The sequence below is a fragment of the Sparus aurata genome, chromosome 21 (genome assembly GCF_900880675.1).
Source record: "Sparus aurata chromosome 21, fSpaAur1.1, whole genome shotgun sequence".
NCBI classification, from domain to species: Eukaryota; Metazoa; Chordata; class Actinopteri; order Spariformes; family Sparidae; genus Sparus; species Sparus aurata.
Genome location: NC_044207.1, coordinates 8,204,461 through 8,230,299, shown reverse-complemented (window position 1 = coordinate 8,230,299; position 25,839 = coordinate 8,204,461). Strand labels below are relative to the sequence as shown.

Below are 25,839 nucleotides of genomic sequence, written 5' to 3'. Positions count from 1 at the left end.
TTAACTTTTATTTGGTCTCAGCGGCAGAGGGGAACATATGGGAACAATGGCCGCGCAGTGTAAATCTAACAGCCTGCTGGCTCTGCTCGGCTACTGAGGCGATGGCAGGAGGCGAGCAGAGCACATGTTACATTATACAGTCAAAGTACTGAGATGGCGAAACGTTTGGGATATCTTTCCTGTCTTCACTACTAGACTCCCTACTAGCTACTTGAGTACGTTACGGGGAAGCTCAGTGTTTCAAATAGAGAGTTGTTGTAGCATATGCACATATTCATCGGATCTCATTGGTCTGTCTCTCTTTTATTTCCATGACAGAAGGGAGCCGTTCCGCCTACAATGCCCCGGCGTCAGCCAAGCCAGGATAGGTACAACGCATTGAAAGCCGCCGAGACTTTCATTCATCAGCTGTGAATGTGTGACCAACTGGATGACAGTAAGACAGATATTGTAGCTTTCACTCCCAACCACTAACGCACTAATGTTTGCTTGATTGCTGTTGTATTGTGTTGTGGTGGTCGTCGGGGAATAATCTAATCAACTCATCAAAATATTGATTTTGTGGCTAGCTGGCCACAACAAACAGTAACAATAAGTGGAACATGGACATGTGGGCGAAGAAAACTTGCTCCTGCCCCAGGTAGGGACTCTCATGCATGCAATCCCAGATGGACAGGTGGAAAATCTACCGAAACCCCTCTGCATTAAATTATTTAGGAAAAGAAAGAGACCCAAAAAAGAGGCACATTCCAAAAGGGACCCAAGATAGCTGGACTCAAAAGCAAAAGACTGGTCCAAGATTGGGCAGAGACCACTGACCAAATTTTTAAAATGTACAAATGGCCATCATATCACACATATGTCCACATAATACACATTCATGTCCACTTCAAAACTGGATTTCACACGGCCTAATTTGCACATGTACACACTGTACACGTCTTAGGTGTGGTAGCTGTGAGTATATGTGTGGCCTGTTTGCTCTGTGTGTGTGTATGTACGTGTGTTTTCCCAGTGCTTCTATCTGTCCCTCTAAGCAGTCTTGGCAGGCCAATCTAATCTGGCCAGGGAAAGGTCAGCCCCACTCTAACTGCCTTTCACTCACATTATGCACCGATGCCCCCTCCCACCTTTTTTTCCCTCTTCACCCCTCTTCCTTTCCTCACCTTCCTTTCCCTTCCTTTTTTTGTCAGCTCTCCTTTCACATTCCCTTGTCCCCTTTCCTTGACACTCTTTTTTTTTAACTTCTCCTCCACCACCCTTAATCACTCAATTTTTTCTCTCCTTATGTTTTCTCTCTGTCTCTCCTGAATATCTCCTGCTCTCTGAACTGTTTCCCCTCTTTTCTGCTAGACAGGCATGATCAATACGCCCACATACCGACTCCCACAGAGTCATCCTGGTCCGTCTCATTATCATAACCATCTCCTGAATATCGTTGACTCTTAACACACTAACTACACATTTTATCCTCCGAGTTCACATGCTTCAAGACAGCAATGCAGGAGACACCCAATCTACATACATGTCACCACAACATTACAAGTCCAGATCTGAAGAGGCAGGCAGGATCAAAGGACTCATCAGGCCGACTGACAGCCAGGATCAGCCAATCGACCGACCTCGGCGACATCCCGTTACCATAGCAATTATCGGGACCCTCTAAGAAGCAGAGAGGAGGGATGTCAAAGGTCATCGCACTATCTTTCTGCCATTTACAGGTCAGAGAGAGAGAGGGCGAGAGATTGGGAAAGGGACACAGACACAAAGACATGAGACAGCCATCTTTGAAGTCCATTTACAAAGCACAGATTTCTCCTCCTCTCAATCCCTCTGGGCCATCTCAACCTGCAATAATCCCCCTCTTCTCCTCCTCCGTCTCTCTGGATGGCCTGATATCAAATCTAAGGATCTGTCTGTCTGCCTTTCCATCTGTCTGTGGCTAGACCTTCACTATGTTGTTCCAAACTTTGTAGTAATGTCTTTATAAAATAATGCATAGAACCAAGACGAAAAACTTAAAAAAAAAGTGTTAGAATAGACAACCAAGAGCAAGATGGACACTGGTGATAAATTGCTGTTAATTTCATGCTTAAATTTGGATGACTTACTTTAGGCTCATGACAGTCTGAAGTGTATAAGCCATTATACAGTATAACCTCTACTATATGAAAACCTAGACAGACATATAAAGCAGCGATCAAACAGCCATGACCTCAAGTGTCTTTTGTGAAGGGTTTAAGGATCTATAGGGGATCTATTAGGGATGTGCTGATGCAATATTCATTATCATTATCGTACTCATCTTGGCCACAATCACTGGATTGAATATATCTGAGAGGGGAAAATGTATAATCTGATCTGATTTATTAGCCAAAACGTTCCAATAAACCATGCGCGACATGCTGTAAAGACAACAGTGTGTGTCGGGTGACTAGCTGGAGCCAGCTTGAGTGAGAGTGTCATCCCCCTCTCCACTAGCACAGGTGGCGGTGCCGAGTCAAACTTCCTTTAAAGCTGCTTCATAATGAGCTTCATACAGCGTGTATGTTACTTCCTTTAGAGAAGTAAAGTGCCTCCATACTGATGTATGTATATAGCTTTGTTCTTTAGGAGAGAGGGAAAGGCTGTAATGGATTGATATAGATACTCCATGTTGTCATATCAGTATTGGGGGCAGCACTGTATTGCTAGGGGCTTCTTTGGTACATGGGGAGGCCAGCCCTGGCATTAAATTCATTAAATCCCAGAAAAGTCAAAGGTAACAATTGCTTGTTTGCTATGGAGAATGCTGACTGAAATAGACTAGCTACCTTTGAATGAGCCCTTAACATCTACTGATGGTGCTGGTCCACATCCAAAGAGTCAGCCATGTTGCACTGCTATGTTTTGACAGTAGTTCAGAACCAACAAACCAAAATGGCTGTGGAGAAGGGCTTTCACGTTTTCAGTGACCCCAATAGGTTCTCCTATAGCAACCTCACTGCTAGCTGCCACAAAATCCTTCAGACTGGTCCTTTAATGGGTCATGATTTCAAGGCTTTTTCTTAATTATTTAGAAACTGGTGCTATTGGTTTTAATTGATCGGACAGTATCAGTTTGGTATCAGTAACAAAACTTAAATCTAATACACAGACCTGTATCTAAACATTTTTAAGTGACTCAACTCAGTTGCAGTGAACCAATTTCTTTTCCCTTAAATATAGACTTTTAATGTATCCTGCAAAGTTGAGAAGTAAAGTCTAGTTGCCCTCCAGCTCATGAAACAGATTTCCACAGACAGACAGTCCACTAAGACAGATAAAGAAAGCTCTCTGTCTGTGCTGAGGGTCCTTTCAACCTGGCTAAGCCGGTGCGAGACACAGGGAAGTCTTCCCTCACACAGAGTTGAATCATAAACTGATCTTGTTCGATTTTTCTCCGCCCTCCCCTCTCTCCTCCCCCTTGAAAGCGCCCTGTTCCCTCTGCCTTTCTTCCTCACGCTCTCAAAGGGAGGGAAGGATGGTGGCACTTCACAGAGGGATAGGCCCTCTCTTCATCCCGCCAGCTGAGGAGGCCCCCCGCAACATCTCTATATCCGTCTAGCCAGCTCTCGAGAGCCTGCAGGATTCAGTGGCGAGTGTTAGAACCACTGAGGAGCTTTCAAGACAAAATCCACCTTCTGAGCCTTCTGCCAAGTGTGTGTGTGTGTGTGTGCAACCGTGTTTCAAGTTGCTCTCCCCAGGACACCTCAGTTATCTGTGTCACATCACAAGGTGCCCTATTAGAGTGCGGCAGAAGGGTCCTGTGTCTGCTCGTTTAACGAAGTGAAAGAGAGATGGGCGGATGGAAGGAGCATAGCGGGAGATGGATGGACGGGTGGGGAAGCCACCTCCCACCCCACGAGCTGCGCAGTTTAGTTGGGATTTCAACATTGATCTGTCTTGTCTCTTCTCTCTCTGTCTTGTCTCTTCTCTCTCTGGCTTGGGGGGGGAGGATGGGGAGAGAGGGAGGCAGGTGAGGCTCAGCATGTGTGTGTTTAACAACAGATCGAACAGGGAGAAAAGGAGGCGAGCAGGAAGAGGGACAGATGAAAGCAGAGGCAGAGCTGACAGAGTTTGAAAGAGCCTCTTAGAGATGACAGCAACTCTTTACCTCCATCTGTGCACATCTTGATGGTCTGCCTCCACCTCTCCATCTCAGTGTGTTTTACACACAAATACAACTGAGGCCACAGCGGGAGGGCACTGTGCAGAACAGTGCACTTTAACTTGTCAAACTGTTTATATTCCTACATTTAGATCAACATAAAGAAAATACATGTTTTTTAGGGAGATTTTTGAGAAATACAAAGAAAGAGCAAACAATGCTATGAGGTTATTTAGTCTTTCCTGATTTTATATGCAGTGTTAAAGGCAATAGTTTAGAATAATATTAAGGCAGACACAACTTTTATGTTGCACTGGCTGAAAATAAGTCAATATCTTGGTAAAGGATTCAACATCTGTAATTTTCAGCCTCTCACATGCGCTGCTTTTTTCCATTATATATAGATTATCTGGTCAAATGTATGCCGACAAGCAAACATGCTTTAACAGTCTACACTCTTCAGGTAAGGATTTGCATCAGATTTTGGAACCTTTCCTGAAGGGATTTGCTCACATTCAGCCACAAGAGCATTGATGAAGTAAAATACGAATGCATGGCCAATATTGTCTGGCTGGTTGGTGTTTGAATTCAGTGTTAAAACAGAAATCCCTTTTTGTGAAAATCTAAATGAGCTTGGCCCACAAATAAAAACAGAGAATGAACTTATTAAACATAATAACTACACAAGTTTAAAAACATCAGAGAAGAAAGACCAAGAAGAGATGGTCGTGACAGAGAGCTCAGTGGGGGAGCTGCAGGTGCGTCTGTGTCAGCTCCCCAGTGACCAGCTCTCCCATCCACTTCTATAATTGCATTTCTGGGTCCTAACACACACACACACACACACACAAAGTGGTGACCAATGGGTCAATTGCCCAGCTAAATGTGTTTTCCTTCCCCTTGCTGAGCGGGTTGTGTAAGGCCGAGGCAGGCTGAGCTGGGCCGACCCCGGGCCAAAATACACTACCACCATACCACTGGCACCATTACAGCTCCCTGTTCACATTCAAACCCAGTCACATAGAAGTAAAACTGTGCACACCGGACAGGAGCAGAGGGAGTGATGGATGAGTAGAGAAACAAAGGAGGAGACAGACGGACAGACAGACAGAGCAAAAGGAAGGCGAGGACCAACACAGAGGGTCTGGACTGACAGATCTACAACTAAAACCAGCATATTGCTGTTTAAGAGCTGTGAGAGAGTGTTCGTGTCTGTGTGCACATACCTCTGAAGCCTCCCTCCAGCAAAGCAGTAGCTCTGATCCTCTTCTGCCCCGCCCACTCGTACTCCTCAAAGCCCCGCCCATTCTCTCCATCCATGTCTGCAGAATCATCATCACCTAACGCACCCTCACGCTGACACACACAAACAAAGGGACACATGTTAACGAGAGCAAAAACTTCACAGAGGTATTTTGTTTGATTATTTGTACTGGTCTAAACAGTGGTGTGGTGGAAGAAAGGCCTGATCTCCATAGCACGCTTCATCTGTACCATACCATGTTACCAAGTTACTGTACTGCTGGCTCTGTCAATAGTACACATCTGCTTTAAACACCCAAAGGATATAATCTTCTGTTTGGTAGTTTTTTCCCCAAAATTTAACAACAAAACCATCAAAATTCTACCCTTCTACCGCTAAATCTAATGTTCGTAACAGATGGAAGGCTCCGTTTTCTCAACAGCTGTGTTCTGCTGTGCTTGCTGTTGCTATAGTCAAGTCTACTCCACCTGGAAACTGTTTCAGATCAAAATGTTTGACTGAAAAATAAACTGCTGGAAAATGTCAAAATAGTTTAATTTGATTTTATTTAGACAAATGAACATTTTTGTGGCTAATTCAATTCATTATTGCTTTGGAATGAAATCCCTCAAAACGTTAATGATTAATCATTTAGTCAAAGATTACAGATATTTTACTGTGAAGCTGCAGCAGGATGTTTGCCAAACAAGTCTAACTCTGGTTTAGACAGACAACAAAGAGAGATCAGAAAACAGAATCCTCTTTCCATTTCATCCCTAATTAGAAGAAGAAGAAGAAGAAAGGAGCTTTGGTGCTAGTTGCAGGGCAGAACTACAACATCTCAGGACAACATGGATCTGCGCAGGACTGAATACACAGCTCACATGGCATGGTACAGCAGTGGAGTGCCTAAAGCGTGCTGGTGGAATAAAGGTATTAGTGTCTCTATAGTAGTGTAATGGACAGCAGTGAGTGAGGGGAGGTACAGGAGGAGTGGTGATGATTTGCTGGCTACTCTAGGATAGAATGGAACTGTTGAGCATCTAGTCTGATAGAAAAGTTATCACTGTGGGGCTACAACTACAACGAGTAAAGCCAAACTGGCCCTAATCAACAGACATCAGAGATCTAACTGTTACGCTCCTACAGGAGCTGCATGCCAATGAATAAGATGCAACCATGTCATATGGGACAAACTGCAGATCAGCTTTGCAGGGGCAAACTTTAACAAGGAACACTTTAATATCCGTGTGTTGTTTTTGAAGTACAAGTCTGTCAGTTATTCCCATATGATGTGAATGCAGCACCACCACCAAAAGAAGTTAAATCTAGAGAAACTACAGGTGCTACTGGTTGGTATCTGCACTGATGTACAGAAGTGATTTGACAGCGTCTACAGGAAGTAAAGAGGTGACTGGTCAGCATCTACAGGAAGAAGAAGAGGTCGACAGGCTGTCCGACTGGAGGTAGGTGGGGGCTCGGGGCCGGTATTGTACTACCTGGATCAGGCATTGTTCCACATGTCTACTCATCTCCTCCTCGCTCCCAGCCAAGGGGGCACTGCACAGCGGACATACCTGGCCCCCCTCCTCAGGCTTCCTCCTCTTCATCTTCCCTATACGGGCTGGGGAGTCAAAAGAAAAAGACAGAGAGACACAATTTTAATCTCAATGTTATTGTTAATACATTTTCAAGCTCGTTTCCTTGGACAACAGTGTCACTGGTTTCAAGGAACAGGAGAGAATCTAAAAAAAACGGGGAATATTTCTGTCAGATGACTCTTTCTCGATTTGATCACACACAACATAAATCATCAAATTCTTTCTACACCTAGAAGCATTCGAGAGCTGGCTAAACTTCTTAAATGAGTAAAAAAAAATAAAATAAAGACAAGATATCGCAAGATTGGACAATCTCAATCCCATTCCTACACTTTACATCCCGACCATTGCTCTCCCTCTGTTTCTCCTTCCTTACCTCCCCTGCCGTCCTGTCAGAGCCCCCCACCACACACACACCCACACATTTAATTAGAAATTTAACAGAGCAGAACAGCCGTCATTGCGCCCCGAGTCTCTGTCGTTTTTTCTTAACTGCAAATGGCGCGCGGGGACATTAATTTTTAGCTGGCTGGGAAAGCAGAAGAGGCCAAGAGGGAGCGTGGCAAGGGGTGGAGGGAGAGGAGGAGGACATAAGGCGATACACCATAACTGCGGGGGAAGAAGATGGAGGGAGTGAGGCTGGGAGGGTTAAAGAGAGAAACAGCCTCCTCCTCGCCATTCTCCCCTGACGCTAATCGAGGGGAGCGTTGTTAAATAGAGGAGGGAAGGGGCTGCTAATTAGGTCCGGCAGGGATCTCTGGCCCCCCTCAGCCATTATACCCCGCATGAGAATGATTCCTGGTTCCACATGAGGACGGAAAGAAAGTAATGGGGGGCGAAGTTTAAACTAAGTCTACACTGGCCCTTGTCATCTGCCCTGACTGGAAAAGGCTGAGCTATCTGTGTGTCCCCTGAAGACTGGACACACAAAAGGTCTCGCACCAGAGACAACAACCAATGAGGAAGGAGTCAAGTGACACAAACATGTTGATTATTTTAGAATGTATTGGTTTACACTGCTTTAGTATCCCTCAAGCATTTTACTAAGGATCCACAATTTTAGTAAAAGCTAACGGGGTCCACTAAAATAAAGTTAAACATTTTGAAATCATACTGGTTTATCTAGTAGTGTGGAAAACACACAACAACTCAAATGATATCTGTGTTTAATAATGTGGAGCTTTCACTATAGCAGTGTCTCTGATAACTGCTCAACCACGTATCATGGATCAAGAATGCAAGACACTTTCTGTCTTCTAACCCAATTTAGATCCAGACCTGAAGACAGGCTATAGCTGAAGTTTTGCCTCTGTAAACGATGACCACTATTAATGTCAGTGTGCCAAAAAAAACTCACTGTGACGGTCACCAAGAGGTCGGTTGATACAAGGCGCTAACAGTAAAATACCCTCTTTTAGTGCCAGTATTTATGGAGCCGACAGTGATGTCAGTTGAGGCTTTGTATGAGTAAAGTGACCAAATACTGCATTAAAAAAAAACCTGGTTAAGAACCGCTGTGTAGACTGCAAGCACTGCTAAATGTGTTTAGTGATTAGGAATGCAAAGCTCGGAAACCTTTTTTAAAGCTTAGCCTCAGTTTGTGCCTAATGTTGTCAGATCACATTTAAATCACTAAGACAAAAAACAAAAAATAAATACCCTGTAAAAAAAACCCTGCAGGTACTTGAACAACACTTTGCGGAATCATCAAGGACTTTTCTAAACACCTGGATAAAATTTAATTTTTGGGTCCAATAATACTATTATTTTAGCCCATTTCCCAAATTTGCTGAGAAATCAGAAGAAGACAGTAGCTGGAAATTTTCCATGCTCAATTTGTCCATTGTGAACCAATACTTTCACTGGTGCATTTTTGCTGGTGTTGTGGGATAAAATCCAGGAGAAATGTCAATTTCAATGTCAATTCCAACTACATAGATTGGGAAATACAGATGTAACTTTAAAAAACTGGTAGATAATATGTTGTGTTCATGTGACAACTCTAATGTATTATAGCCAGATGGTTGTGAGTCTTCGAGGATTATCTAAACACCTTCAGAACAGCTCCAAGTGTTGTTTAACAATACTTCTGGGTTTTTGAAAGACTGCTGGGTGAATCACTTACGAGAAAATCAAATTTAGCTGTATAACAAAACAAATAAAAGGTAAAACTAGGAGTATTAAGAGCTAAAATTAGCTTAGCCCACACAAAAAGATGCTTAAAGGGATAGTGCGGGTTTTTTTATATGAATCTGTATGGCATCCCCGTCAGCAGCGTCGTGCATCAACACTGACTTACCCCCAACAGTGTCCTGTGTGCCAAGTTCTTGCCCGGTTTTGGTGCTGACGAAAGTAGTCCGGCGAATCGATACGATAGGTCTGACTTTTTCGTGGACAACGGTTTTGTGATGCAAATGTATCACTCTTTTGAACACATTTGTTTTGAGAAGAAAAAGGCTTTATTTTCATGACCCCAGACAACTTGCCGGACTACTTTCGTCAGCACCAAAACTGGACAAGAACTCGGCGCTCAGGACACTGTCGGGGGTAAGTCAGTGTTGATGCACGACACTGCTGACGGGGATGCCATACAGATTCATATCAAAAAACCCGAACTATCCCTTTAAGGCATATAAAAAACAAAATATACTACAAAAATGCAGAGAATGTCCACACACTGAAAGCTCCTGATGTAAAAAAGGCATTATCGCCACAGATCATATATTGTCAAGGCTGCTTTTCTTCAGACTGATCCATTAAAAAACTTGCTATAAGAGCCACAGCTGTCTGTCACATGACATCAATACAAGGAGACATCATCATCAGCTGACACCACAGCAAATTTACAGTAGTAAATCATTGTCAACAGGCATTTTTTTCAGAAAGGACTTCACATCAGGTAATAGATTACCATCATTAAGTTACACTGTAAATAAACTAATCCTCTGCTGTGCATTGACACCAGTGACATCATGTTTCTTTCATTTGTTGTGATGATCACATCTTTCCTCTTTCATGTACAAATTCAACTGATAAAAATGTACTGCCACAAATGTAATATGTAATACTATATAAGAAAGTACATTTATAATTACATAATTATACCTACTGTTAGGACTCTTATGCAATTCTGTAAAATATTTTTCCAGTAATCCTGTGACCAAAAATAAGTCTAAATACAGTAATACACTCTTAATGACGACATTTAAATCAAATAAATTCATCAGAGCCATGCAATGTGTTCTGATAAGCTATATAAAGCATCACTCAGGAAGTGAATCGTTATGTGTACCTACCATTCAATCTTGTTTGTCTGTTTGCTCGAACTCGTAAAAATGTCTGCAGGCAGAAGAGAAAGAAGAGGGGGGAAATACAGATTAGACAATGAAGAATCATTATAATGTAGTTGCAGGCACAAATATAACTTTTCAGAATGAGATTGCTTTGGATGCTGTGGCAGTGTAAACAAACGTACATGTCTATTGTTTTCCACCTCCTCCATGACTGTCGGGCTTCACTCACAGCTCATTCTACAGCCGCCGAAACTCACTGCTGTAAACCACCCGACGGTCTTTCCAGATACTGTACATGAGTGCAAACTAAAGCTTCTGTCGTTCATTTAATATGGATGGAAAAGGATTGAAAGTGGCGCCCGTATCGGCAGATACTGCTCATGTCCGACGCCATGTTGGCTTGTTTTGGTCATGTGACGCGCTGGAGACGGAAGTGGGGAAACGTCACATGTTGTTCCGCAGAGCGACCGCTAGGGGGAAGCAACGGATTTCATTAAATGGCCTCCTCATTTAATGGCTTTATTGTTTTACATACATGCGCAGCTATTTTAGTGATCCTTCACTTTCATGTATGTAGGATTATTTTAAAAAAAGAGGCATCTAAAGATTTCGCTCCTGATACAGTCATGACAAAAATGTCACAAGGCTTGACAATTAGGTGTGTGAAACTGCTGCTTTTCACTCAAGTGTAGTTCACTCAAGTCTAGTTTCTTGGTTTCTGGTGTTTTTTTTTTTTTTTCTTCTTCTTTTTTTTTGTTGTTTTTTAGGTTTTCAGCCTTTTCTGTGTCTCTAGATTGTTTACAATTTTGCACCTATTAAAAGCCAATCCTAAATCCTTACATTGTAAATGTAAGTGGTGCAAGAAATAGTGACATTCTTAAGACCTCAGATATAGTAAAGATACATCAATGTAAAATTACTACTAAAAGCCTTGCCTTAAAACTCCCACTTAAAGTTAAAGTACCAGGGTATTATCAGCTAAATGCACTTTAAGTAGCCTATTAAAATAAAAGGTAGGCCAACTCATTGTTAACAGAAAAATGGCCCCTGTGACTCAAAATTATCACACTATTAATATTAGCAACAGTAATACAGTTGTTTATAGTCCAGTCATTCCAAAACTAGGAGTTGTGCTCATTCAAATGCTCAAAGGACAAATCTGGAGGAATTGTGACAAATTTATGGTTTAGAAAAGAAGAAGAAGCACATTTTTTGATAGTTTGGACATTGCTGTAATCTGCTTTTATCAGGGATAACACTTCTGTTATAAAAAAAAATATTAAATATCAAATATCACAAAGGACCCATCTTCACAGCCACTGGTTAAATCTTTAGTATGCATATTTGTATCTTCTTAATTCAAAATCTGCAAAGTTCACTGGCAGTAAAAAGTACACTATTTTCCCTCTGAAAAGTAGCGAGGTAGAGGTATAAAGTGAGCAACTTCACTGTTATGTAAATGTCATCAGTTATGTTCCACCACTGGTAATTGTGAAACACAATTAAATTAAACATTTATCAAAGCGAATGTGGAACATTTGGGGTCCTTGGTAGTTCAAGATGCCTGGGGTGAATTCTCTATATCATTAAGACACTTATCATTAAAATTACAGCATTTACAAAAAAGAAATTAAGTGAGGTCACACCTCTTTGTCCTTTCCACTTCTGTCTTTAGCAGAATGTGCACCTCGGGTCTACGGGGATTCAAACCCAGAGGCCTGTATGTCTTTAGCTACATGCTGACTCAAGCATCCCCTGTCACAGTTACGGATGCCCTCTCTTTGACACGGCAACAGTGAGTAGGCAGCGGTTCAGTCCCCTCACCATCGGCCCATCGTCCATCAGCGAGAGCCGACAAGCAGCCAGGCCTTCTCCTTCTGTTCGAGCCCTCCATCCGTCTCCTCACTCCTTCGCTCTCTCCCCTCCCCTCCCCTCCCTGCCGCCACTTGAGTTATAGGCCCACTTGCCTCGCATGGCCACTACTACCGTATCATTATGATACACTCACTGAATGGCTGCGGGTAGGTCAGGTTTTTAGAGGAAAGGAGGAAAAGGTAGAGAGGAAAAGAGCACTGAGACGGACTGACAGGCAGGGAAAAGGTGGCAAAGTCTGCCATTATGCTTCATTTTCAGGGTGGTAAAAAGAGTCACCATTGACTTAATCATTTGTATAATATAAGGTGATTTCAGCAGTTTCACTTAATGAGAAAATCTACTTTATCGCTATAAGGTCTTTATGAGCTGTGTCATCCCGAACGTATGGATGTAACGTCTGCATGGACTTAATAGTTCTTATTTTATGGTGTAAGGGTGGAAACCCACTTAACCCAGAGATACATCATGGCCAGAAGAATTACCCGAACAAACTTTGATGAATTTAAGAGATAAAAGCAGTCAGGGGGGCTTTAAAGACAGCTGAGATTTAAGGAGATTGGCCTGTTGGTCAACTTAACTGCTGAGAGGGCATAAAAAACAAAATCTCCCCTGATCCTCTGCTATACTTCTACACCTGTCATAATTAGATAAACTGACAATTTGATTGAATACATTATGGAAGTCTCATGATTCGCTACATAGTTAATATGGCCAAAAAAGCAGTGCTGAGAATGTGCCTCGCACCGCAATTTTCTATCAATTTAACAGCTGACGTTCAGCTTGATGAAAGTGTAAAGTTAAAGGCAGGCATCACTGAAGTTTTTACTGATAGAGTGGTTAATCAGCAGCAAAATAATGCAGAACAGGGTGGGAGCATCGTAATTTAACAAACGAACCATTTCGTCATGGCAGATGTGTGACAGAAAGAGAAGATATCATCTCAGCTTAAAACTTTACGTTAAACAGGATGTATTAGAATCCCATAGAGAATAATACACTTCAGCTGAGTAATGGTGAAATTCAGGTAAAATGAGTAGCGAAATATATTGTATGTGATATTTTCCTCCCTGTGTGGGGTGGCTGGCTAAAACACTTGTCACCATAGAGCCATCAGCCTGTGGGTGTGAGTGCGGTAACTATTAAAAAAAACAACATTTTTGTCAAAGATCTAAACAAACTTGTGCCCGAGAGAAATTAGCAGGAATTAGCAGACACAGTGTCCCATTTGAATTTGTGGTGGTATACCAGAAATATCCCGGGAAAAGATTATGATGTTCCCTTGCAACTGCCTAATCTAAACTCCCCGTGTTAGTTGATGGTATGAACAGTCTGTGCAAATCTAAAAAACAAAAACAAATGTTATACTATAGCTAGATGTTGTAGAAAATTATTTATAAAGTGAGCTACACAATACTCCTCAGGGACAAACAGGAGAATGGTGTCCATGTGGACTGACTGTCATTCCATCCTTGCATTTGTGCGTGTGCATGTGTGTGTGTGTGTGTCCATGAGTTTGACCTGGTATCTGTCGGAGTGGTGGATGTCTTCAGAGGACAATGGTGAGACCACGGGAGACTCTCCCTCGCGCTTGATGTGCACCGACAACAGCATTGACTACAGAGAGAGAGAGGGAGAGAAATGAAATGTCTTCTATATGCAGATGATCTTGTTATATTATCACCTCTGGAGCAATGATTACAGCGGAAACTGTCCTCCCTTGACAGCTGCTGCATGGGAATAATCAATAAACACGGACAAGGCAAGAGTAATGCTGTTTCAAAAAACCAAACATAAGGAAAACAGACAGCATTTTACTCTTTACATCAGCACACACCGCCACCGCCACCACCACCTCAGCTTGGCTCGACAATAGGATAATTTCAATCATTTAAACGTCTACAATGCCCACACAAACTCAATGCAACAACCAGAAAAGGCTATGTTTTTTCTGGAGAAAGCTGATGACATTTTTAAGTTGTAGTTGAAAGAGATTATAAAAATGCAAATAATAAAAAAACCTGAAATAGCAGCTGAAATGGAAGTTGAAGTTGTTGGTGTGAAAATATACATAAGCCAAGAGTGAAGTAGAAGTTTTAGTTTAAATTTAGGTGCTGAATTGTCAAGGTGCTGAGTACATTTTTTAAGACATTAGTGCATTAGCATGCACAAAAGTGATGTCAGTTAAAGTGTCGGTATGGAAAGCAGGTGCAGCAAATCGTTTGTCATCATTAGGAGATGGAGAAGTTAGAAGAGCTGTAAAGTCTTTTTTTCGATCGAAGGTAAAGATCTGGGACCTGAAAGGATTTGAAGCGTCAGTCTAGGTGTAAACATTGAAACGAGGGGTGGCAGTTGAAGAGGAAAAAAATGAAAGCAGTCAAAATGGTATTTGATGAGCGGTGAAAGCAACTGAATTGACATATGTCAGTAAAAGAAGATAACAGTAACAACTGAAAGCAGTTGGATTGTCATTTGAAGAATAATAGATGAAAGTAGTCGAAGAGTAGAAGAACAGAACAGTTGATGTTTAACTGCTAAATTTAAAGCAAAATGTAAAATGATGGCAAATTATTGTAAAAAACAGTCACAAAATTAAAGTTGAAAGTTTTTTCTGACCTTGTAGCCAGTGTTAAATGAGCACACATTCCAAAAATAACTCTGAAATGTAAAGATCGTTTTTTTAGTGATCTCTTACACACAATAAAAAAAAAAAAAAAAAATGTAATGTGGAATCTATACCCTTGGAGAATTTCAAGAGTGTTATTGCCACAGATGCTGAGAGCGACACGTCATTGATGATGACTGTAACCTGCCTGACTTTGTCTATAAAGTCCCTTCCACTGATTAGAGTTAATGTTTATGGGACGTTAAGAGGAGTTAGGGAAGAACGAGTGATTGAAAAGAGGGGATGAAGGGAGGGGAGTAGGAGGAGGAAGGGTAAACATCTGAAAAGGAGGAGCGTAACTGTCTGACATTACAGGACACTGTCTGTCCATAAATCTGTCTCACAACACTTTGCACACGCGCACACACACACACACACACACACACACACACACACACACACACACACACACACAGACCCTCTCTCTCTTTCTCCCTCTCTCTTTCTCTCTCACAGACACACACATATAAAACCATATCCTCTTCTAACCCACTCTGTGACAAAGACAATCCAGGGAATTCCTCAAGTGAACGAGAGGCAAGCAGATGATGATGTGAAGGGAAGAGAACAAGGGAGGAAAAGAGGAGCAATATCGCTTTTTTACAAGGCTTAGTCCTGACGGAGCACTCGCTGTGTGAGTGTGTGTGTGTGTTCGCGTACTTATATTTTCATGTGCGCTCGTGCTCCCGCTGTTTTATTTATTTATTTTTTTTACAAGGCAGCTATGAAATATTTGTATTTACAGTCGTCTCCTATTAATCAAGTGGAAAGGGGCAGAGCAGAGGCTTAAGTGCTCGACAGCAGTAATCTAATAATAATACGTGAGAAATGACCAACCTCCAGTGCTGCCACAGTAAATTGGACATTATGCATGATGCTTTTATGCCTCTGCGTAAGTGTGTGTGTGTGTGTGTGTGTGTGTGTGGTCGTTCTTTTTCCCTTTTACTCAGGTTTAAAAAGGTCAGGAATCATTTACCTGGGGGCGTTCTGGGAATATGCTTAAGTTTTATCATTAGAATATGACATTTAACGGTATTCTACGACGAGATTAAGAGTGAAGATGTTTCATTGAAATTTTGGTCTTTTTAAACCAACCAATTAAATCAACATGCTAAAAGATCAGCTACCAAAAGGTTGCATTTAAAAGCTACGCTCAGGTGAGTCGCTGGATTCACACCTCGTTGTACCAAAATTCAAACTCTAAATTTGACATTAAGGATTATAATGAATTGTGTTTCAACAATTTGAACTGTAAAAAAATTGACTAAATTCAAAGCTGTGTTTATGTATGTGTAAATCAATGATGAAAACATAAAAGGGAGGCAAACAGAAAAGGACAAATACGTGTCCAAATCTCACATGCAGTGGGTGTAGTATGTGTGTGTGTGTGTCAAAGAGTGTGGGGCCTTACAGATGTCGCATGTTTTCAGTGACCCGATCCTTTTTGCTTGGTTAGAACTACACCCAGTGGGCCGTACACCCCGTAAGGAGGTGCGCCGGGGTTAATCTCCGGTCTAACAGGGGTGGGTGGTGCACACGGGGGGGAAGAGACGACGACAACGGACCCATGTGCTTCACACTGGCCCTCTCCATTCTCCATGGCCTGTTGCTGAATACTAAACGACAGCGGTGAGATGCGCAGTCACGGCCGGAGTGGACGGCCGCCACTCAGACCCGCTCCGTCTGCCTTTCTCAAGTGCAAGGCCACCCACAGTGCGTCGGGAGCTGCTCTAAGCCTGGGTCAGCACCTCAAGGTGTGTGGGAATGAAAATGTATCCTGTGAATTACTTTAGACCTCTTAAGCTGTGCTCAAGTGCATGCCGGGTGAACTTTTTCAGCACGAGGGCGTCTGACTTTCACATAGTCGTTAGTTTGGAATGAAGACAAACACTGAGATAATTAAGACTGAGTATTTTTAGACACTTTTGGGAGACATTGACACCAGATTTACCAATAATAAGGCGCTTGATAAAGTTATTCTTCTTCAGTGTCATGTTTTCCGCCATGTTGGATAAAGTGGCTCCACTGAAACTTATGCTAGTGATAAGTATTCTAGTGGTACTTACCAGTATGGAAGGAGCGTAAGTGATAATTAAGAGATAGAAGTGGTTAACTCTACAATAAAGGGCTACAAAGAAAGAAATGATATCCAAATCTAAGGAACTTTACCTGTTTTTGTATCGCTGGATTTAGAAAACAAATACTCATCTTTATCAGTTCACGTTGACCTGAACTGATTCTGTTGCTTTCATACGTTCCAGAATAATCAGAAGTTTTTACGATCTGTACAACATACAACACCCTCTGTCTTTGGGAAAAGGAAGTAAAGGAAAAGGGAGAAAAAAAACTCTTTATTACGCTTTAACAGGGAAACATCTGTCGGAGGATAAAAAATAAGCCCAAGCTTTAAGGCATTTTACATTTCTTAATAGCGAGCTCTCAAAATCCGGTAGTTTGAAATCGACATGAAGTCATTTCTTGAAGCAAGTTGATTCCTGTCATTAATCAACATCTCAGTCTCTTTTTTCTCTTCTCTGTTCTTTTCCCGTGTCCCTTTTCCATCAAATCTGTTATATTCTCAAACTCCATATACACCCCAAGCCCATATAACTTTTCTCAAGCCCTCTGAAATGACAGTCAGGTTTTTTCTTCCTAGGGATCATGCTGAGGATAGAAAGGTCTTCCTTCTTAAAAAAAAAAAAAACTGTCTTAGTCTGGCAGCTTGTGATGTGTTAAGACGAGCAAGTGGATGGAGAGACTATAAGGGAATGCCCGACTTGATGGAATTATGAATCAGCCTTCCTACAATTTGACGTTATCTTTCTTTTTCGTCTCCTTTTTACCCTCCTCTTCCTTCTGTCTGCATCTCGGTGTCTCTAATTGGAACGATCACAGTCCAGTGCCTCTTGGCTCTGCTGCCTGCTGGACCACAGGAGACTGGTACTATATATATGTTTGTGTTTGTGTGTGTGTGTGTGTGTGTGTGTGTGTGTTAGATATAAAATACAGAGGCCTACAGTACAGCTGATTGTGCAGCAGAGAAGAGCCGAGGCTTCAGAATAACAGAGCTAGACAGTAAATATTTGCTTTACATATCACTGAAAATGAATATCATTGCTCTTTCTGCACTCTGTCAATGTGAATATAAAGGTTTGATCCACGTGGAAAGTAACGATCACTTCTCTTTGGCAGAATTGGGCATTTGTGCCCTTCAGAAAGAACAAAATAAATAGGTGTAAAAAAAGAAGATGTACTTGATTTAAGCCTGAACGAATGATCCAAACAAAAAAAACAAAAAAAAAACACTGGTATTCTTCTTACCTTGGGGGTTCCTGGAGTGGCTGCTCCATCCTTGGGTGAGGGGTTCTTACTGCTGGAGAGAAAAGACAAAACAGATTCCAGTGAGTTTGTTTTGATTATGTAGTGCAGTGTTGTATCTGGTCTGTCAGCTTTTTTTTTGAGCCTTTAGAAATGTTTCTGGCAGATCATTCATATTTAACATACTATCTATTTTTGGATGGTGCGTTCGCTAACACCAGAAACTGTTCTGAGTTTTCTGGGTTAATCATGGAACATCATGGTCTGTAACAAACAGGTCACATGCACTTGTTTCACATTTATTCACTTTCAGCCATCAGCCATGTTCAATTGTCCATTACCTTTAATCTATCCACTCACAAAATCGACGGACTATCAAAGAAATATCAAAGAGAGGAGGGAAGGGGCACAGAAGGAGAGAGAGAGAGAGAGAGAGAGAGAGAGAGAGAGAGAGAGAGAGAGAGAGAGAAGAATGAAAACAAAGTAAGAAGGAAAGAAAGAAAGAAAGAAAGAAAGAAAGAAAGAAAGAAAGAAAGAAAGAAAGAAAAAAATAAAGAAGCCTCTATTCTGCCAATAAAACAAATAAAACAGTCACATTGAATTCACATGTTACTTTATTTCTGATCTCGTTTTCTGACACTTTTACCGTCGGATTCTGTTCATTTACTCTCAATTGATCTGTTGCTCCTTCATTTCTTTTTTCAGCCCTCTCCTCCCTCTCTTCCTCCATCGTCTAATTCTTTCTGCCTTCCTCCCGAACACAGAGATACATTTCTCGGAGCCTCTTGAAGCGTCGCGACAAGCTTGACATTGACAAAGCAAGACAGGGTTGTCATGTTTGCTTTGAGACCCTGTTAGCACTCCAGACCCCCTTGGACACACACACACACACACACACACACACACACACACACACAACTGACTGACGGACAGACAGACAGACAGACAGTGGCAAACCATGAAAAGGCATGTGCCTGAAAATGAATTGAGCGAGACCTCTAATCTGACAGCATGCCTTGGTAGACAAGGGATTTCCTTTTTCAATGGATGGAAGGGTGGATAATCAGAATAAGAAGCCTTATTTATACGTCACTTATCTGAGAGGAGACTTTACAAAGTGGTGCACAAGAAGGCATGGGAGCAAGACAAGGGAAATATAAGACAGAAATATAATGCATAGCTGCACAGAGTGGAGATGGAATGTATGATGAGGCAGAGGCATGGACGTATGGAAGCCATGGAAATGTTCCTTACACACAGTCAGTAATGTGGAGTGCAGCACGTGTTTATATCAGCCACTGGGAGCTCTGTTCTTTAAGTGCTTCCAATGTAAGTGATGGGGGACAAAATCCACAGTCCTCATTCCATAACTTAAAGTAAGGGTTCAGCAGTCCGATTTAGCCTAACCAACTTGGATGATTGCTGCAAGCAAAAAGTGTCTCAGTGTTCATATGGGCACCTTACTGTTGTTTTAAGACAGAATTGAAAACTGCTGAACAGATCCTTCAATGTCTAAACTTATATTAAAACGTATCTTACAAATTGGCGGTGGATTTTGTCTGAAAGATACAGATGTTTACCAAACAGGAGAGGGTCTGACAAAGAGGTATCGGTTCCACCATGGGAAACGTAAGATCAGGCGCTTTCTCAGGAGCTAAAAGTCAGGATTTATTAGCGTCTACAGAATTAATTTTTGATGCTCGCTGACCATTTTTGATCTGTATCCTATTAGCCCTTCAACCTTATGAAAGGGCAATATTAAATTGCTGGAGTACCTCTTTAAAGGCCCAATGAAATTGCTGTCGGAGCGTGTTTAGCTTCTGTAATCAGACATATTTCTGGACCGTGGGATGTGAATGGACTGCTTTGAGACAGGGAGCTGCTGTCAATGGTTAGCGTCTACCTATATTGGTGGCATTATTAGCAATACCAATGATAAGGCTCTGCTGGCAGCTAACACTGCCCAGGCTAACAGTCAGGTGGGGTTTGACAGTATACAGCATGATGGATGGGTTGACGAGTCACAATTACATGCAATCAGAGGCATTTATGTTTCTGAGTTCAAGATGAGTCATCGAAAACATTGATAATATAACAAGAGACAAATGAACAATGAACACGATTAGAAGAATAACAATTTGAAAAAAAAAGAAGAAGAAATCTTTGTGGCTGAAACCAAAACCGTCCAAAATAAATAAAAGCGGGAGTGCTAATCCTTCCTTACCTGTGTTTGATATATATATTTTAAAATCATTTTTAAGGGCACAGCATACCCAAGTGTCTGTGTATAAATGTGTTAAATGTTTTTGTGTGTTTTGTGCTTGGTGGACATGATTCTGAAAATGTGTCATTACTGTTTCTGTGTGTGTGTGTGTGTGTGTGTGTGTGTGTGTGTGTGTGTGTGTGCGCCTGCTTGCATCTGCATATTGCCTTGCTAACGTGCGTGTTTGTGTGTGTGTGTGTTAAAGCTGAACAGCGTGGGCCTCACCTCCACCAACAAAGAGAATAAACATGGGTGACACAGTCAAGCTGCTGTGTAATGCAGGGGAATCTGCCAACAGCACATCGCCACCGCCGCTCCCGCCTCTCTTTTCTATCTCTGTCTCTGTCATCTCTCTCTCCTTCTCCCTCTATCTCTCTTTTATTCATTACCTGGAACCTCTGCAGAGGCATCAACAATAACAGCCACCTCTACCTGCTTGTTGACAGTGTCAAACAGCGACAAGAGAAGGAGGGAGAGGGAGAGAGGGGACAGCAGTTGCATGCCTGCCACGATGGGAGAAAATTGCCACAATGACAGAGGGGCTGATAGAGAGATGAAAGGGAGCAAAAAAAAAAAAAAAAGGTGGGGGGAGAAAAAGGGTAGAAGGAGATGAAATGTGAGGTGAGAGAGAGAGAGAGATGTGGTGAAGGAGGGAGAGCGGGCAACATAAAGAGAGAGGGATCGAGCGGGGGAAAGATGAAAGAAGACAAGGAACGAGAGAAAGAAAGAGGGGGAGTGATGGGAGAGTCGGCGTGTCGTTGCCTCCTCTCGCACACGTCTGTTTGCCCGGTTCTATGAATTTTTGATGGCGAGGGTTATGGGGCTGGAAATTCCAGCTGCCTGCCGCGTCAAAGCGAGGAGGAGAGAGTGGAAATGAGCAGCACAGCGAAGTGAAACATACACACAGACAGACAGACAGACAGACAGATGGAGAGACAGGAGGGAAAGGAAGGACGGGAGTGATAGAAAACGGGAGACAAAGCAATTTAAAATATGTTGTGGTAATGAGGTATGTGTGCGACCGGAAGGTGACAGGTGAGGACATGAGGTCTGCTTCAAAAGTGTTACAACACAATGTCGGGGGGGGCAAGCGAGGGGCAAGAACCTGAGAGATCATAAACAGGAAGTAGTCACAGCTGTCAGGTGGTCAGTCAGATGTTTTCCTTTTTCCTTGCCCTCTGCGATAAAAGTAAAAAATAAATGAAGGAAAAAAATAGGCGAATTTAGGAAATCAGGAAATCAGAGATTATTTTTTGGCTTGACTTTGGTCTTTCTAAACAACAACTTCTCGAGTCTGAAACCTCAATAATGTAATTGATTTTATTGATTTCTTGCTATGCTGTAAACTTTTCGTCCCGGTTTAAATACACCCTCTAGTGGTTTAGTAGTACGCTTGGTTGGGGGACCTTCAAAAGAAGTTGTGCAACAGATTATGTCAGCCACGGTACTTACTCAGGACCAGTCTTGTGTCGGTAGAACTATTTTGAATTGGACTGATCAGTAATTTGGAAGCAATTCTACTCAGTCAAACTGCCCACCATCCCCCTGCACCTGATTAAATCTGCATCAGTCCCACACAAGTAGAGACAGACCGGGTTTGACTGACAGCCAGCGGAGGCCTTTGCGCCTCCCACCTCCACTCCCTACCAAAAGGAGGACAGAGAGAGAGAGAGATGAATAAGTCTTTTTTCAGTGGGAGTTGGATGGAATGGAGGGACGGCGCTAACCTCAAGATACTGATTGCTTTTTTTGCCTTTTTTTGTGTCGTCTGCTAGAGAAGTAGGCGCTCGCTCCTGTGGAGGCAAATTGATTATGGAGGAGCAGGAGGAGGAAGAGGAGTAGGGGTATGAAGAGGAGTGGGGTGATGGGGTATGTAGATTACTTTGCCCCCACGAGTCACCTGACATGTACAGGGCATGATAGATTTCCATTTGCTCGACCGTGTGCGTGCGTGTGTTTATGCGTGATTACAAGGTTCGTGCATGAGAAGCTGCGGGCCACGAACAAGTGACGGAGCTCACCGTCACAAGAGAGGACAGGCTGGCAGTCGTAATCGAACACGCACACACACACACACACACACACACACACACACACACACACACACACTCAAATGTACAGAGGACAGAGCAGAAAGCAGAGAAGAAATAGAAAACATATAGAAACACACAGAAGAACAGATATATAGAAGACACCAGGCATATACGGGACACACCCATTTTTCACACCAACACACACACCTTCCTTTCCATACCCACAGCTCTTTCATTCAGCAAGCGCTGGTCGTCATTAAAGGCAGATTTACTACAAATTGGACCAAATTCCCACTGTCACTTTCAATGACGGCTTCTACCATGCAGAGAGCCGCAGAGAGGGGGAGACTCTGTGTGTGTGTGTGTGTGTGTGTGTGTGTGTGCGCGCACGCACACTTGTGTGCCATATAGAATGAGGTTCTGCCGCTTTTTATTTTGTCTCCCGCTTCCATTCTCTGTGACGCGCATGCAAAGTCACACTGAGATGTTTTGTGTGTTTGGTTGTAAAGGAACACATCTGAAAATGTTTCCCCTTGAATCTTCCTTTTAGGCATCTTTTTTCTTTTTGTTTTCTTGTGGTGACGACGCCAACATCCCAGCTCACCCGGGATGACACATATTCCTTAAATGACCGTATGTGTGTACATCTCTCTCCAGATAAATGTGGGTTTTGAACCTACACAGTATGTGAGGCCCACAGAGGCAAGGGCAGACCTGCTAACCTTTATTAATTATTGAAACACACACACACACACACACACACACACACACCTCATCATATCAGACAGTGATGGATGGATAACCCTTGCTCATCTCTCATGTATTCTTTTCTCTCCGTTCTCAGTTTCAACAGCTACCATGGCTGAAAGCTCAGGAAAAACAAGTTCTCCTTTTGAGGAGAATATTTTGCCTGGTTTGTTTTTTGTTCTATTCGGTGCCTCACTCTTTTGATCCTTTACTCCACATGTTTTAATAACATTTATTTTATTCCATTGATTTCTTCATCTTCATTCCCCTGTCCCAACCTGGCCCTCATTTTTCAGTCTACCTGCATGGAGACTAATCTACATCTCCATTACTCACATAAACTTTCTGTTTAACTGCCCGGTTTCTTTTTCTCCTCACAAACCAGGAAGAATTGTACCATGTTGTCCTGTTCCACTGAGGAAAACTGGTTAATCCCAGCATGTGAAACATGGTAAAATAAGGACATTAATAAAAGACAGGACAGGTTCTAGGTTAAGAATATGACAAAAAGAGAGCGTAGGTGGAAGAAATATGGGAAAAAGGGGAAGATAAAGGAAAAGCAAAGTAGAAGATAGCAGGACAGTTAGAGAACACAGAGAAAGGATGGAATAAATAAGAGCAGGTATCAAAAAAAAGGGGAAAAGAGGAATGAGGATGACTGGTGCAGTATCTGGACACGGACGGACCCGGGAGGAGGGGTAAAGGAGGTGTACACGGGGGTAAATGAAGTATGATTTCCACGTGGGGTGACGCTATCGGCTGCCCTCTTCCCCAGGTTAATGGGGACTATCATAAAGCTGGGCCGCTTAGGTGGACACGGGGTCACGCACAAACACAGCCACACTGCGGCCACACACATATGTACACAAACACACACACGTACACACAGCCAGACGTGCGGTCCAGGTGAAATATGGATCCTAATGGTTGTGTCCCATCGTTAAAAGGGCCCCGAGTTGATTTATCCGCCGTAAAACAGCTCGTGCAACTGCCACGAGGGAGGAAGGAAGGGGGCAGCAGCGAACACCGAGGTCACAGGTTTGAATCCTAATCCCCGTAGGAAACACTTAGCGTTACGTCGACGGCATGCCTCTGCCTTTTATGCAGATTTATGGCGCCGAAATCTCTGGGCAGAAAGAACAGCAGTCAGCGGGCCTGACATTATAGCTGAGTTAAAGCTCAGCCTTCACCCCGTGCCAAAGAATATTCATCTCGATGAGCCGGAGAAGAATTTGTCTTTAAATAAAGCTCGCTTGTTTGTATTTCCTGACAGATAATTATCCATACAATGTCAAGCTGACTCAAACAAGCTAATGATTACATATGTTAAATTGACTTATCAGACGTTTTTGACTTTTGAAATAATAAATAAGCTTTAAGATAGACATAAAAAAAACAGCTTCTTTTCCTACTCTTTATTCCCAGTGTCAGGCCAGGAGTACTTACAGCCTGCACAAGTTTTAAACCACAAGCATAAACTACTGTTATCCTCAATTCACACGTTCACACACACCTTTGTAGTATTGCTACACTTAGAGGTATTTTTTTTTAATTTGATGGCACTTACTGTAAATGACTGTGTGTGAGTGTACGTGTGAGCAGGGAACAACAGTCTGTAGCTATGTTCGAGGCCTACCTGAGGCATATGGCAGTTAGCCGCTCAATCTCTGTCTCCATGTGTTCCTGGAGCTCTCCGGGCCTGAGCAGCACCTGGCAGATGGGACAGATTGGAGCCTGGCTGTCATACAGAGACATCTTCTTTTTACCTGGACAGAGGATGAGAGGAAAGACAAAGGGAGGGACTTCAGTATGTATACAGCATATGTAATGCATATGACAAATTATCAAAATCATTTTCACAAATATATGTGTCCAGCTGTGTATTTGTCGTACTGCACGCAGAGCCGCCCTTCAATTCTGCAAGGACACTCAAGGAAACTTCAGCACTGTGTATTCTCGCGAGCACCAAGGTTTGAGCCTCTGGAATCCCACACATTAAGTGCACGTGCATTACAGTGCTTATTCACACACACACACACACACGCACACAAAGGGGAATAGAGTGCTGTACAGTCTCCATTGTGTCCTCTCAGGTCAAAGCAGATTTAAAGAAGTGTCAGCCATGGATGAGATAATGCTGTATAGAGTCTGCCAACACTACCTCACTTCATTGTCCTTGATCAGCAGGGCACAGGGTGGGGCCCACCTGTTTGTGTGTGTGTGTTAGTGCGTTTCTCATTGTGTTACTGGGGATACGTGTGCACCGTGTGTGTGTTTTTCGCAGGTCGCAGTCTCCTTTGTGTTCACGTGTGCGTAAGTACAGTAATATACATCCTACTTTCTCAAGTCTGAGTCTGTCCGAGCTGGCTATAAATACCATCTATTGAAAGTGTATGAGTGCTTAATGTTGGAGGACACTTCCGGATTTCCTGTATTTAGCCAATCAAATGGGCTTTTTTTAGCCTACAAACAATAGGCTCCGCCTCAGCCAGGATATCCCGTTTAGACTGCTTGTCACCACGGCAACAAGAGGACCAGGTATGGGGACTCCCGATCCATCTTGTCTTTGGTGTTTTTTTCTCTCTGTCACACACACACACACACACACACACACACAGACACACCATATACATGCACACGCGGCCCTTTGGGACACATATCCTTGCTCACATATT

General features: G+C 42.6%; 1 protein-coding gene across 2 annotated transcripts in view; it reads right to left on the bottom strand.

The window, feature by feature from the left end:
• rnf220a (ring finger protein 220a) overlaps positions 1-25,839 on the bottom strand; it is a 190,641-nt gene that overhangs the window by 19,297 nt on the left and 145,505 nt on the right. The window contains exons 1-7 of one of the 2 annotated variants that reach the window (XM_030402039.1): positions 25,058-25,129; positions 24,801-24,930; positions 18,125-18,176; positions 13,660-13,755; positions 10,270-10,312; positions 6,872-6,996; positions 5,356-5,485 (exon numbers count right to left, since the gene is read on the bottom strand). In XM_030402039.1, the coding sequence (XP_030257899.1) occupies positions 5,356-5,485; positions 6,872-6,996; positions 10,270-10,312; positions 13,660-13,755; positions 18,125-18,176; positions 24,801-24,919 (565 nt within the window). In that variant the 5' untranslated portion in view covers positions 24,920-24,930; positions 25,058-25,129. Of the gene's footprint in view, positions 1-5,355; positions 5,486-6,871; positions 6,997-10,269; positions 10,313-13,659; positions 13,756-18,124; positions 18,177-24,800; positions 24,931-25,057; positions 25,130-25,839 lie in introns of those variants that run through there. The other variant, XM_030402040.1, reaches the window with a different exon arrangement.